Source organism: Chaetodon trifascialis, chromosome 13 (assembly GCF_039877785.1).
Source record: "Chaetodon trifascialis isolate fChaTrf1 chromosome 13, fChaTrf1.hap1, whole genome shotgun sequence".
Taxonomy (NCBI): Eukaryota; Metazoa; Chordata; class Actinopteri; order Chaetodontiformes; family Chaetodontidae; genus Chaetodon; species Chaetodon trifascialis.
In genome coordinates, this window is record NC_092068.1 from 8,758,937 (window position 1) to 8,772,926 (window position 13,990).

The 13,990-nt window shown below is 46.2% G+C and overlaps 1 protein-coding gene across 1 annotated transcript in view; it reads right to left on the reverse strand.

Annotated features, from left to right (window-relative positions):
• Window positions 1-13,990, reverse strand: part of LOC139340895 (cadherin-23-like) — a 111,479-nt gene that overhangs the window by 28,761 nt on the left and 68,728 nt on the right. Inside the window, exons 9-12 of the mRNA XM_070977012.1 lie at window positions 8,873-9,061; window positions 4,884-4,889; window positions 4,495-4,644; window positions 3,528-3,686 (exon numbers count right to left, since the gene is read on the reverse strand). Of these exons, the coding sequence (XP_070833113.1) occupies window positions 3,528-3,686; window positions 4,495-4,644; window positions 4,884-4,889; window positions 8,873-9,061 (504 nt within the window). The remainder of the gene's footprint in view (window positions 1-3,527; window positions 3,687-4,494; window positions 4,645-4,883; window positions 4,890-8,872; window positions 9,062-13,990) is intronic.

Below are 13,990 nucleotides of genomic sequence, written 5' to 3' on the forward strand. Positions count from 1 at the left end.
TTAAGAATAAAAGACTTGTTTTCCCTTTTGGTGCTAAAACATAATTTGACCACCATCTGTTGCACCTCACAGCCATCTGACAGAGAGCACCGAGAGGCTAGTCTCAGCCTAACAATCTGCTTATTTTCTAATGCCTTGAGTTGTTCATTGCACTGAGACAAGCACAGTTTGAGCTGCTGGAAGAGAATGAGTCAGACAGGTACGCAAGGAATCAGAAAAATGAAAAGGCGGCTGTATGGTGAGCAAATCAAATGATACTTAAAAGCACAGGTACAGAGAGCTGTAATATAAAGTTCAGAATAAAATGCGTTTGAGTTAAGTACAAAAGTAGTGTTCTGTAATAACAGAACCAGCTCTTAGGGGTCTCATGCATTCATTTTAGCACAATTAACATTTCAATTCAAAACGCTTTTCTGTGAGGTGATGGACAGATTAAGTTATTAAGTTACCTGGTACTGACTCATGGAGTGGGTTGAGAAGTGTTCTAGCACAAGGCTGTACGTAATCAGGGCTTGTTTTACATTTCTGCAGGTAAGCTACGCTTTAAATATAGTCCAAGAAATTCAACTATTACATTTAGGGACATCACCCCTTCATCATTTCTTCACTTCCAATCCCACTTCTGCCTGAACAACAGGCGGCAGGGAAAAAGTAGTTTAATGGATGTAACTTTTTTTTCTGTGCTACACTTTAGACTTTCTAACTTCCTTTATGCAATACACAGATGCAATGTCCATTCCAAAATAAATACCTCATTATTCACGCAAACAACAAGAGGGGCTTGTTTGATCAGACTGCAGCGTATAAATAAACCGTCTCCGCTATTTTAATTGGATTACAGCCGTTTGTCTAAATTACTAATGAACTAAATTATGACACTCACATATGTAAACAGTCTATGCAAACACATTACTGAGCACACACACAACCACACGTAGTAAATAGTAATCGGATGGGATAACAAATGGGAAAAGGCCTACAATGGCCAAAGACTTTGTCTGGTTTTAGCCAAGGGAAACCTTTAGTCTCTCTCTCTCTCTCTCTCTCTCTCTCTCTCTCTCTCTCTCTCTCTCTCTCTCTATATATATATATATATATATATATATATATATGTCATGTATTGGGTTGTTGGCAACATCTGTTTAATCTGTATGTGTGTTTTGTCTCCAGCGGTGCCTCAGACAGCTTGAATGCCATTAGTGTGTGTGTTTGTGTGTGTGAGGGCAGGTCAGAATATCGAAAACCTCATCTAACAGTGTATATATATATACGGGGGCTGCCATCCATGCCAGTGCAGTCCTCACAGAGAGCCGTCACATCTCATTCTATTTACAGCCTATTCACTCTACAGCCAGCAATCAGGATTCCACGGCGGGCCACACGCTCCAGCACGAGGCCAACATCAACCAGACTTATCGGGTATTAGACTGCCCCGGCAATCTCCATTTCATGAGCACCCAGTCTATAAACACTATTGATTTTCACACTGTGCTTTTTGCACTTGTATCTAGTGGATTGTGGGCGTTCTGTCACAGGAATGACTGGTAATGAATAATAATGCAGAGCTTTGGAGAGATAGTTAGGGATTTTTGGGGGATCTGGTTAATGTATATGCATGCATATGTACATGCATGCATCTTCGCGATGCCAACACGCTGGGTACTGTCCACCAAGGAGCGCTGAGATTTATTTCACATTTCAAAGCCCTTACTCATCATTATTCTTTGTATGTTTGGGTTGCGTCTACCATTTTTCCAGCCTAGTTTAGGTGAAACCACGCCCACTTCCATATGATGAAAGCCTTGATGGCTGTGTTCCCATGGAAACTGCTTGCTGGACCCAAACTAAGCTCCAGGTCTGGACTCATACTGCAAGGCCATTCGGCATTCTGCTGTCAAAACAAACTGCACCGTGCTGCCAATAATATCAGGTAACGTTTGTCATGGCTGCGTCTAATGCTTTTCCTGATTGAGTGTGTGGAGGGGCAGCCCGCCCTGCAGACACCCGGCCTGTTTGCTGTGCCTGGTCCAGAGACACAGCGAAAGCCAAGGAGGTCAACTCCTAAACTACAACTCACAATCCGCTGAGCATCACCGCCGGCCATGTGTTTTACAAACAAACCACAAGAAAAACACAGACACAACCAGAGAGCACAGCCTCTGTGCTTGACTCAAACTGTTAACTCATAGCGCTTCACAATTAACGTTTCCCGTTGCTCAACCCTCTGATAAACACTTAGTTTAAATTCATCAAATTCAGTGCACCGTGTATCCTTTACATTGTTTCCCATTACCTGAGTCTTTGTGAACTGGTCTCACTGGCTTCATTTAAAGCGATTCTAAATGACTTGGAAACAAACACATCTAGCTGTAGATGTTTTGTATTCTGGTGACGTTTTTTTTTTTTTTTAACTTTTTTAAGATTCTTCTTCTCAAATTGTTTTATTTGGTTTATATGTGCAATTGTGTAATTGTTCTGCTGCCAGTCTTGGTCAGGACACTATTGAGAAACAGATTGTTAATCCCAGTGAGACTTACTCCTGGTTAAATAACAGTTTAAAAGAGTAATGGCTGCTGGTCAGGTCAGCGGCTGAGGCTGAACTGTGCTGTGTAGCGGCAGTTGAAGAAGATGAGGCGGAGCAGCCTCAAGGACACTTCAGCTGTGAGAAACTAACGGAAGGCTAACAGACCTGGAGGGAATGAAACGTACAACATCATTTCTGAAAATAATTCTTAAAGTAATTGGATTAGTTTTAATGGAGGTGGTCCTGACATTATTATCGACACCTGTAATATTAATCCAGTATGAAAAGTAAGACATTTAAGATCCTCTGATAATAGCACTCCAGTTATCCAGACATTTCTGTAATGCTATAATGTATTTCATTTTTTACAACGAGCAAATAAGTTTGAGGGAAACTATGTCTGAGCTATGAGCAGTGAGTTGATGGCAATCTCTTGAATCCTGCAAAGGTGACTCTCTACACTTACACACAAAGCAAGCAATTAGGCTACTGGACTTTCCTAAAGAAATGGTATTAACCTTGAAAGGATGACATTTTGACTATATTGTGGTTGATTCAACCTTCATTACCTAAGTGGAAATCACTATTGGCAGCTAATATTTAAACCTACTTTTCAGCACATTTGCATGCTTATGTGATGAAACAGGGTTTAAGACCAAGCCACAGTTGAGTCACACCTTGTTCTGAACATCTAAACGATGCTATCAATACAGATGAGCAGGTTTTTCACTTGTGTTTATTTGTGCTTTTGTCTGAGGCAGTGTAGCTTCAGTCACCATGAATAACAAATCATATGGTGAAGTCTCAAGAGAGTACCGGGTCGCTTGGGGTACACAAACAAGCCAAGATTTCATTCCCTATAAAACATCCCCAATAAAAGCTACTTGTACAAGTCAGGTTTTATTGTAATCTATTTGGATTCCAGTTCAATTTCTCCTCAGGAATAAATCACAAGAATCCACTCTGCGAGTCGTTCTCAGCTGTGGTTTCCTATGATACTCACCAGGATGCGTAACAGTGAGGTGCCAGGCGGCGTGTTTTCAGGAAGGCTGATGTTGTAGAGCGGTCTGCTGAAGATGGGCCGGTTATCATTCTCATTGATCAGCTCAATAAAGACGCGAGCAAAACCCACGTGGTCGGACATGGACTCATTGGCATAAAGCTGAGGACAGACAGCAAGGAATATGTTTACACTGAAGATTCAAAGATAGCCTTAGATACTACAGTTCAGTTCAGGAACATACTGTACAGGTTCAACATTTGTTTCACTGATTTATCGCATATTTTGGTGCCATCCTAAAAAATCTGAGCAGAATTAGCTATTGTGCCAAAGTTAGAACTGACTTGTTTAAGATTCAGAGATCTTGGGTTGTACACAGAGCGAGGCACCCTCTGGTTCTGTAAACGGCTCAGAGGTAAATTGAGGTGACGAAATACCAATTTCACTGTTCAAACAAGTCTGCAGTGTTGAGAAACTGATACAGCCCCAGTCCAACTGAGCCTTGTGTCCAAACAAATAAAAACAAGTCGGAAGAAACATAATGAAGCTACATGCAGTCTTGTTGCCTAGAAATCAGTCCTGGTCCTGAGTTCAGTGAAGGGCATTCTCAAAGAGGGACAACGTAGCTGCTTTGTCTCCAACTGTTCAGTGTTAGGTCATCAAAGGAAGATTGCCTTCTCTTACTCCACTTTGTATCTCTTTACAAAACCAATCTGTTAGGCATTTGCAATGATTGGAAATCTCTTCAGCATGTTGAGCTTCTATGTAAGCATTCAACTTCTTTCGAAATATTAGGTGGAAAGCTGTACCCTGTGGGAGGGGGAGCTGCTCCTCCTGAGCCCTGTGCATTATTTGATTACAGTTATTCTCTTATACTGTATGATTCTCAGGGACTGGAGTTCATCCCAGACTTCACTCTCCCACGCAAACATTCACATGTAGGGATGCTCATAATAAGTTCAAAACTCACAGAGAAGCTGTAGCTGCGGATATGCTCGTAGTCCAGGGGCATGGCCACCCTCATTCTGATGTCAGCACGCCCCTGTACTGCCGTGGGGGAGATGGTGAAGTACTCTGAATTGTTTCCTGTCAGAAACACCTGGAACATGCTGTTCACCCCCTGCCAAGGGAAGGATAAGAGAGAGGTGAGTATAGAAAAAAGGGGATGCTGAGACAGAGCAAGGGCAGGTGTTGATATATAGTCTGTCCAGTGCCAGTGATGAATGGAGATGATTAAATCTATGCTGTGGTATATCCACTGAGCTGTTATTAATAATTACTTGACAAAAGATAGGATTTGTAACAACAGTAAAGATACTGTGTGTAAACAAAGACAAAGGCAGAACGGAGAATTCCCACTAAATTCTAACAAAAGTCAGGATATTGTATAAGCTGTTCATATGATGGATACGAGCTCAGAAAAGGAATAGTAAGGATATACTGAGGAATTGCTAACAGGCAAGCTAACTGTACTAAGCAAATACCTGAATCACTACTTTTTTTGTGTGAGTGTGTCTTAAACAAGATGTTGATAACAAATGTTCTCCATAATGATGCTGATCATGAGGCTTCACAAGCAGCATCAGCAGGGAAGCCGGCTCCGTTCTCTCTTATCAGTTCCGTTCGACATGCTTCATTTCTATCTCTGCATCTTCCTCCATCCTTCAATATCTTTATATACAGTAACCTGGTACTCTCTCTGTAATCTGTCTGTTTTCTGTTCGGTCAGTCTGCACAGCATAAAACACCTCCTATCTTCACATTCTCTCCCCCAAAAGGCTTTACCAGGGTAAAAAATGGAGAAAATCTCGGTCATAACAACAAGTCTTGAACTGTCAGTCATTTAGATCTTAATCTCAGAGGTCAGAGCTTTTGTGTGGGACCTAAACTTTCTGAGCTCTATGCACACACATCAACTGATGGTATAGATTATGAGTTCAACACATTATGAAGTGTTGAACACTTATGTGAGCCTGCTGCATGAAATCATTTGAAATAATAGCCAGCAAAAAAGAATCAAATGATAGTCCATAGCTACACGTTCATCTAGTCTCCTCATCTGAATTCTTCTTTATGTCCGCTACATAAAGCCTGCACTGTACTATCTCATGTTATGCAAATAGAAATTCACTGTATACACTGTCCACAGAGCTGAAGGTTGAAACCATGTGCTTTAATCATCATGGTGTGTGATTAGATGTTAGATGATGATCTCTCATGTTAACCAGGACTATCTACCTCAACACTCTGCTCTGTACAGCGAGGTTAGCATTGTTTTGTTTAGTGGTTATATGAAATTTTGAATAACCTATAAACTTTATCTTCTCAATCTCAGATAAATCCCAAAGTGCACAGGAATCCTGGGTAAATATAAACCAAGTCAGGGTCAAAATGACATCACAGCCCTGAGAGGCCTGTGGCTGTCTTGAGCTGAGAAAACATCTCTAGATCCCTCCTGTCTTGATATATAAAGCTGCAGGGCAGCCAATTGTGGCAGACAGAGGAAGACGGGTGCGGTGGTCGATTGGCATTACGCTGGCGGTTGAAATAGCCCCCTTGTTTTTGTTTTCATCTCTGGGAGAACCATTGTGGCTGATGACTCCTATTTAAAAGACCATCCAATATGCAGGGATGTCACCTCAAACTGCCCATAAACGTAATTGCCCGTCCATTTGCTTCTGCCTTTAGAAGCCCCCAATAAAAGCAGCCTGTCAGACGCGACTGCCACAAAGTTTAGTGACAAGTTCCAGCAGCAAAAGTTTTGTAGATGCTAACCGAGCAGAAGAGGATCTGAAGGCAGCGACAGACAGAGAGAGAGAGGTAACTACCACTTGTGTCATATTCTAAAGAAATGAAACGTCTGCCTATAATCCCTCACACTTGGAAAAAGTACGATTACAGCACAGGTGTAGCGGAGTGTGAGTGAGTATGCGTATCGGCACTGACATGCAGGTTTAAAGGATCAAAACAGCAATACAAAACGGCAGGACACAAAATGTCTCATAGATTTTCCTCCTTGGAATGGATGTATATGTGGCACTGTGGCAGCAGGGTCACAATGCAAGACTGGAAGAGTGCAGGCAATTTCTATGTCGCCAGCACACAACTTGAGAGCACAGCTGCATTTCACAGTTTTGTCTGAGCTTGCTGACGTTTTGTTATATGACAGCGAATAAGCAGTGAGATGTGGCTGCTAATGGACTTGATCTGAGGGAGTGCTTTTAATGCAAAAGCTCTGGTGAATCTGGTTAAAACCATCCCAGAAATACTATAGCGATTCTCCCATTTACGGTTAGCAATCTGAGCTGAGAGGAACTGGGATGTCAAGCAGCTGCTTTTGGTAGCAGTAAAACATTGGGTGCTAACCTACAGAAGGGTCTCTTATCACATGCCAGGTGTCTGGGTCCTCATCCCACCTGCGTGCAGCAACACATTGACGGTACTCCCCTTTCTGCCTTGCCATTGCAACAGACCATCCTTGGAATGGATAAACAGACTTGCTGCTAAATACTCCTGCTATCTCTCCTTCAAATGCTTCCTTACTCTCCTGGCTGCTGCTCCCGCTGTTTCTTCCTGCTCCGCCAATTATTTAGACTTCTGGTTTTGCTCCATTGCAGGCTACTTTTTTGTTCAACCATTTTTCCTCCTCTCCACTCCTCTCCTCATATGTATGTCTGTCTCTTTACTCTCTACCTTTTTCTCTATCCACTTGACTTGCAGTTATCTGTCAAATTCCACCCTGGCGGCTGCTGTGCCTGAATCAATCAGAGTTGACTAGCTTTCGGCTTATCTGCACCCTACGTGATTGATTTTCCTCGTTAGGTATAATTTGATGCTCTATCCCATCTCTTCCAGAGCAAATTAAATTGTAGTCGAGTCCAATGTGCTGGTGTGAAAGAGCATTTGCACATGTGAGGGAGGGAGAGAGAAAGTGTAGAGTGAAAAAGTGTTTGAGTTCTGAGTGTGTGTATGCTGGTGTCTGCGTGTCACTTGATAGATGCAGCTAATGGGAAGTGGCGGACACACTAAAGCACACTTAAGTGTGCTGTTATACACTGCTGCTGACAGTCCGTTCACACACACACACACACACACACACACACACACACACACACACGCACACACACGCACAGCTGCCATACAGGTAGTTTCACGGAGTGGCTGAATGCCTTTTTGCTGCATTTATAAACAAGATAAGTCTAAACCTTGAAATGAAAAAAACCAAAAAAAAAAACCAAAATACACTGTACTCACATGTCCTTGCTGTCTTTTTGAAGTGGCATCTTACCCAATAAAATCAAGAGGGAGGAAAGTCTTGCAAATGAGACTGCTTTTACTAATGAATCTTTTATTGATGCCTTGCGTCAGTTGTTTGTCTCTGAAGTACCTCTTTAGACACCACAAATGCCAGATTGTTCATGAATAGTAATAATAACTTAATCTGTACAAAGAGTTAGGGATGTCCTGATTGTGTTTTTTGGGCCCAGTCATGATCCAAGTCCTTTCGTATCGGGGATCTGCTGATATGGAGTCAGATCCTATATTTGTGTATTTTAGAATTCTTATTACCTGACACACTGAAATAACATCTCCAGCCTACCTCCATCTCCACCTTATTTTTCATGAGCTACTTGATCTACATACTGAAGGTCCAGGTTTAATGGCTAAAATGATTGATCTATAATGAATGGGAGATTAACTGGGGAATGTGACTCCTGAGATTGACGTGAAGCGATCATCTGGAGAGAAGATGTCTCACTCTGCTGGAGGTGGACACTTTAACCAGACAAAAGACAAGTTTAATTTTGGCCTGTCATCAAGTTAGTTGTGGCATTAATGTTATTTAGTCACAACTGACATGATCTTTTTTCATTTTAACCAGTGATAGCAATGGTCACTGCTGGCTGAAAATGAGAAACGGACAGCTGAATGTTTTGCACGCTGCTGTTTGCAAATGAGAGCGTGAGAGCAGAAATAAAACGTGTTTTAGCAGTGGAGCTCAGCAAATACATTTATTTTGCCAACACTGTCTGAACTCCAGAACACCCAGAACAGTTGTTCACATTCACACACTCATTCATTTGCACATTGTGAAATACTGCTCTGTAGAGGCTGGCTGTCGTGAAGGAGAAGAGCGCTGCAAGACGAGCACACTGATCAGCATTATTTGATCTGATTATGATCTATTAAAATATACCTGGATTGGCCCAATACTGATCTTCAGGATCGGCTTGAGACATTTCTAGTAACGACTGTTAGACGCCGAGGCAGCATGGTCTCACTGCAACCTCAGCTGGACAAGGGTATCAGCTTAATGTCTTAGAACACGGTGACTGTGATCCACGCACCTCGTCCTTGTCTTCAGCCTGGATGAAGAGGGGAAGGGCAAAGCCCACCTGGGCCAGTTCAGTGATGCGGACCCGATACTCAGAGCTGTTGAACTTCGGGGCGTTGTCATTTTTATCAATTAGCAGGATGGTAAAGGTGGTCATCACTGTTGCGTCTGATGGACTGCGATCATCTTTCAACTCTGTGGCCTTGTAGAGAGCAACAGAGGGAAGTGGTGAGAGAGGGAGAGAGTGAGAGAGAGCCATGAGATGCATTTGATTGCACCGAAAATGTCATTTTGGATGGTGGCGGTCAGCACGCAATCTCAGTCAGGTATTTATAGCTGTTCATTTATTGGATCAAAAGGTGGACGGACGGACTCGAGGCAATCATAGAAATAGGCTCAAAGTGAGACCAAGAGAGGGCCTGTGAGTGTACATCCACACATACATACACACAATGAGATTTAGGAGAAAGGAGTCCCATTGAGAAGACACAATTACACACTCTTTCTGTTTCTGGCTGTCAGCATCGAAGATGTGAGGTCTCTGAAATGAAAAAAATAGGTGAGAAAGATAGGAATGGGCAGCCGTGGTCTTTTATTGATGGAGGAGTGTCAAAAGCAATAGGAGAAGAGGCAGGAACAACATGCTGGTCGCTGGGTAATCAAGGTAGTTTAGCTTCTCTCGTCCCAATGCCAATGAATCATTTGACCTCCACCTCCACGCACTCAGCACTATCTAAGCCGCTTGAAGTTGAGAAATTAGTTGTATTACTATGGCACACCACAATCAATAGTAGCACCACCTAAGAAAGCACAAGTAGAGAGTGGGAGAGAAAATGTAGAGGGAAAAAATCCATATCTTATAAATACATTTTTGGGTGACATTTTTTCGTTTTCAGCACTTTCGCTTATTCTACTTTTCTATGTAATTATTGATTTCAATTAAACAGATAGACTGGAATATGTAAGCCAGAATCTTTTTTAGTATTAAATCACAGAGACAGCTGTATCTCAATGTGTCACTCATATAAAAATGTCATACAGTTTGTTTTTTATGACCAATAATTGCAGCTACATGAGCAAATGCATGAGTGACTGGTGAGGCCATTAGGTGCTCTCAAAGGCCTTTTATTGTGCCGTACAGGTGCAACCGATTTGACTTGACATGCTATCAAAATCCACAATGTAACAGTGCAGTTACATGGAAAAAACTAGGTCTTTGATTGCAAATCCTTCCATTTTCAGAAGCACTTGGAAACCCATTTCATGCACCCCCTCACACCCTGTGGGTGCCTCTTGGTGTACGACACTGGAAGAGAAGAAAGGACAACACATACAAAGTATTGGAGTGGACAAGTTGGGGAGGCTCCAGATGGGGAGGGAGTGGGGTGAAAGGGCAGGACTAACATTCTAAAAAGCCAAGTGAGATAGACTTCAGGCTCAGTGGGGGGACTGAGGGATTCAGAGACAGCACCTGCTTCAAACAGAAGGAAAAAGAAAGAGAGGGAGGAACAAAGGAGCCCTCAGCAGCGAGGACTCTAAATCCTGCTCCTTTATCTTTGTCCTCCTCTGCTCCCCCTGTCCTCTGTGGCTACTGGCAGTTCACTGAACAAGCCTCTGAAGGGAGGACATTATCATTGAATCACAAACACAGTGCCATCACTGACAAGCCCAATGAAGGTATTTGAATTTGTCAGGGTCACATCTGCGCAGAGACGTATTGACATAGCATCTGTAAACACATATGGTACTGTAGGATCTTGTGTTTAGTCAGTGTTAAGTGTAGTATTGACCTTGGAATCTTTCCTCATTATAGCAGTGTGTATTTACTTCATGTGTAGTACAAGCCTGGATGAAGAACTGTATTTAGCAAGTCTATTAGAGATTACTCCTCCTTGAACTGCCACCTTATCGTGGTGGAGGAGTTTGAGTACCCGAATGATCCTAGAGGCTATGTTGTCCGGGGCTTAATGCCCCTGGTAGGGTCTCCCAAGGCAAACAGGTTCTAGGTGACGGGTCAGACTAAGAGCAGTTCAAGAAGCCCCTTATGAAAGAAATTAAAGCAAGGAAGCGTACGTCGCCCGGATTGGCGTCACCGGGGCCCCGCCCTGGAGCCAGGCCTGGGGTTGGGGCTCGCAGGCGAGCGCCTGGTGGCCGGGTCTTTGCCCACGGGACCCGGCCGGGCACAGCCCGAAGGAGCGACGTGGGCCCGCCTTCCCGTAGGCCCACCACCCGCAGGAAGGATCAGAAGGGGCCGGTGCTATGTGGAATGGGTAGCAGTCGTGGGCGGGGGCCCCGACGACCCAAATCCTGGACAACGACTCTGGCTATGGGGACATGGAATGTCACCTCACTGTGGGGGAAAGAGCCTGAGCTAGTGCGGGAGGTTGAGCGGTACCGGCTAGAGATAGTCGGGCTCACCTCCACGCACAGTCTGGGCTCGGGAACCCAACTCCTTGAGAGAGGCTGGACTCTCTTCTACTCTGGAGTTGCCCGCGGTGAGAGGCGGCGAGCTGGTGTGGGCTTGCTTATAGCCCCCCAGCTCAGCCGCCATGTGTTGGAGTTCTCCCCGCTGAGCGAGAGGGTCGCTTCCCTGCGCCTTCGGGTTGGGGATAGGTCTCTCACTATTGTTTCGGCCTACGGGCCGAACAGTAGCGTAGAGTACCCGGCCTTCTTGGAGTCCCTGGGAGGGGTACTGGAAAGTGCTCCAACCGGGGACTCCATTGTTCTGCTGGGAGACTTCAATGCTCACGTGGGCAGCGACAGTGACACCTGGAGGGGAGTGATTGGGAGGAACGGCCTCCCCGATCTGAACCCGAGTGGTGTTCTGTTATTGGATTTCTGTGCTAGTCACAGTTTGTCCATAACGAACACCATGTTCGAGCATAAGGGTGTCCATCAGTGCACGTGGCACCAGGACACCCTAGGCCGGAGGTCAATGATCGACTTTGTAGTCGTATCATCTGACCTTCGGCGGTATGTCTTGGACACTCGGGTAAAGAGAGGGGCTGAGCTGTCAACTGATCACCACCTGGTGGTGAGTTGGATTCGCTGGCAGGGGAAGAAGCGGGACAGACTTGGCAGACCCAAACGTACCGTGAGGGTCTGTTGGGAACGTCTGGCGGAACCCGCTGTCAGGGAAGTTTTCAACTCCCACCTCCGGGAGAGCTTCAACCAGATCCCGAGGGAGGTTGGAGACATTGAGTCCGAATGGACCATGTTCTCCACTTCCATTGTTGATGCAGCCGTCCATAGCTGTGGCCGTAAAGTCGGCGGTGCCTGTCGTGGCGGCAACCCCCGAACCCGGTGGTGGACACCGGAAGTAAGGGATGCCGTCAAGCTGAAGAAGGAGTCCTATCGGGCCTGGTTGGCTCATAGGACTCCTGAGGCAGCTGATGGGTACCGGCAGACCAAGCGTGCGGCAGCTCGGGCGGTTGTAGAAGCAAAAACTCGGGTCTGGGAGGAGTTCGGGGAGGCCATGGAGGAGGACTACCGGTTGGCCTCGAGGAAATTCTGGCAAACCGTTCGGCGCCTCAGGAGGGGGAAGCAGCTTTCTGTCAACACTGTTTACAGTGGAGGTGGGGAGCTGTTGACCTCGACTGGGGATATTGTCGGGCGGTGGAAGGAATACTTCGAGGATCTCCTCAATCCCTCTGTCATGTCTTCCGTAGAGGAAGCAGAGACTGGGGACTTGGAGGTCGATTCATTCATCACCGGGGCTGAAGTCACTGAGGCAGTTCGCAAGCTCCTCGGTGGCAAAGCGCCGGGGGTGGATGAGATCCGCCCTGAGTACCTCAAGTCTCTGGATGTTGTAGGACTGTCTTGGTTGACACGCCTCTGCAGCATCGCGTGGCAGACGGGGACAGTGCCTCTGGACTGGCAGACTGGGGTGGTGGTCCCTCTTTTTAAAAAGGGGGACCGGAGGGTGTGTTCCAACTATCGGGGGATCACACTCCTCAGCCTCCCTGGTAAAGTCTATTCCAGGGTACTGGAGAGGAGAATCCGGCCGATAGTCGAACCCCGGATTCAAGAGGAACAATGCGGTTTTCGTCCTGGCCGTGGAACACTGGACCAGCTCTATACCCTCCACAGGGTGCTTGAGGGTTCATGGGAGTTTGCCCAAACAGTCCACATGTGCTTCGTGGACTTGGAGAAGGCATTCGACCGTGTCCCTCGCGTCATTCTGTGGGAGGTGCTCCAGGAGTATGGGGTTGGAGGCCCTCTGTTGAGGGCTGTACAGTCCCTGTACAACCGGAGCAGGAGCTTGGTCCGCATTGCCGGCAGTAAGTCGGACCTGTTCCCAGTGCATGTTGGACTCCGGCAGGGCTGCCCTATGTCACCGGTTCTGTTCATCATTTTTATGGACAGGATTTCTAGGCGCAGCCAGGGGCCGGAGGGGGTTCGGTTCGGGGGCCGGCAGATTTCGTCTCTGCTTTTCGCGGATGATGTTGTCTTGTTGGCTTCCTCGAGCCAGGACCTTCAGCATGCGCTGGGGCGGTTCGCAGCCGAGTGTGAAGCAGCTGGGATGAGAGTTAGCACCTCCAAGTCCGAGGCCATGGTTCTCGACCGGAAAAAGGTGGCTTGCTCCCTTCAGGTTGGAGGAGAGTTCCTGCCTCAAGTGGAGGAGTTTAAGTATCTTGGGATCCTGTTCACGAGTGAGGGAAGGATGGAACGTGAGATTGACAGGCGGATCGGTGCAGCGGCTGCAGTAATGCGGTCGCTGTATCGGTCTGTCGTGGTAAAGAAGGAGCTGAGCCGAAAGGCGAAGCTCTCGATTTACCGGTCAATCTACGTTCCTACCCTCACCTATGGTCATGAACTTTGGGTCATGACCGAAAGAACGAGGTCCCGGATACAAGCGGCTGAAATGAGTTTCCTCCGCAGGGTGGCGGAGCGCTCCCTTAGAGATAGGGTGAGGAGCTCTGTCACCCGGGAGGAGCTCAGAGTAGAGTCGCTGCTCCTCCGCATCGAGAGGAGTCAGCTGAGGTGGCTCGGGCATCTCTATCGGATGCCCCCTGGACGCCTCCCTAGGGAGGTGTTCCAGGCATGTCCCACCGGGAGGAGGCCCCGGGGAAGACCCAGGACACGCTGGGGTGACTACGTCACTCGGCTGGCCTGGGAACGCCTCGGGATC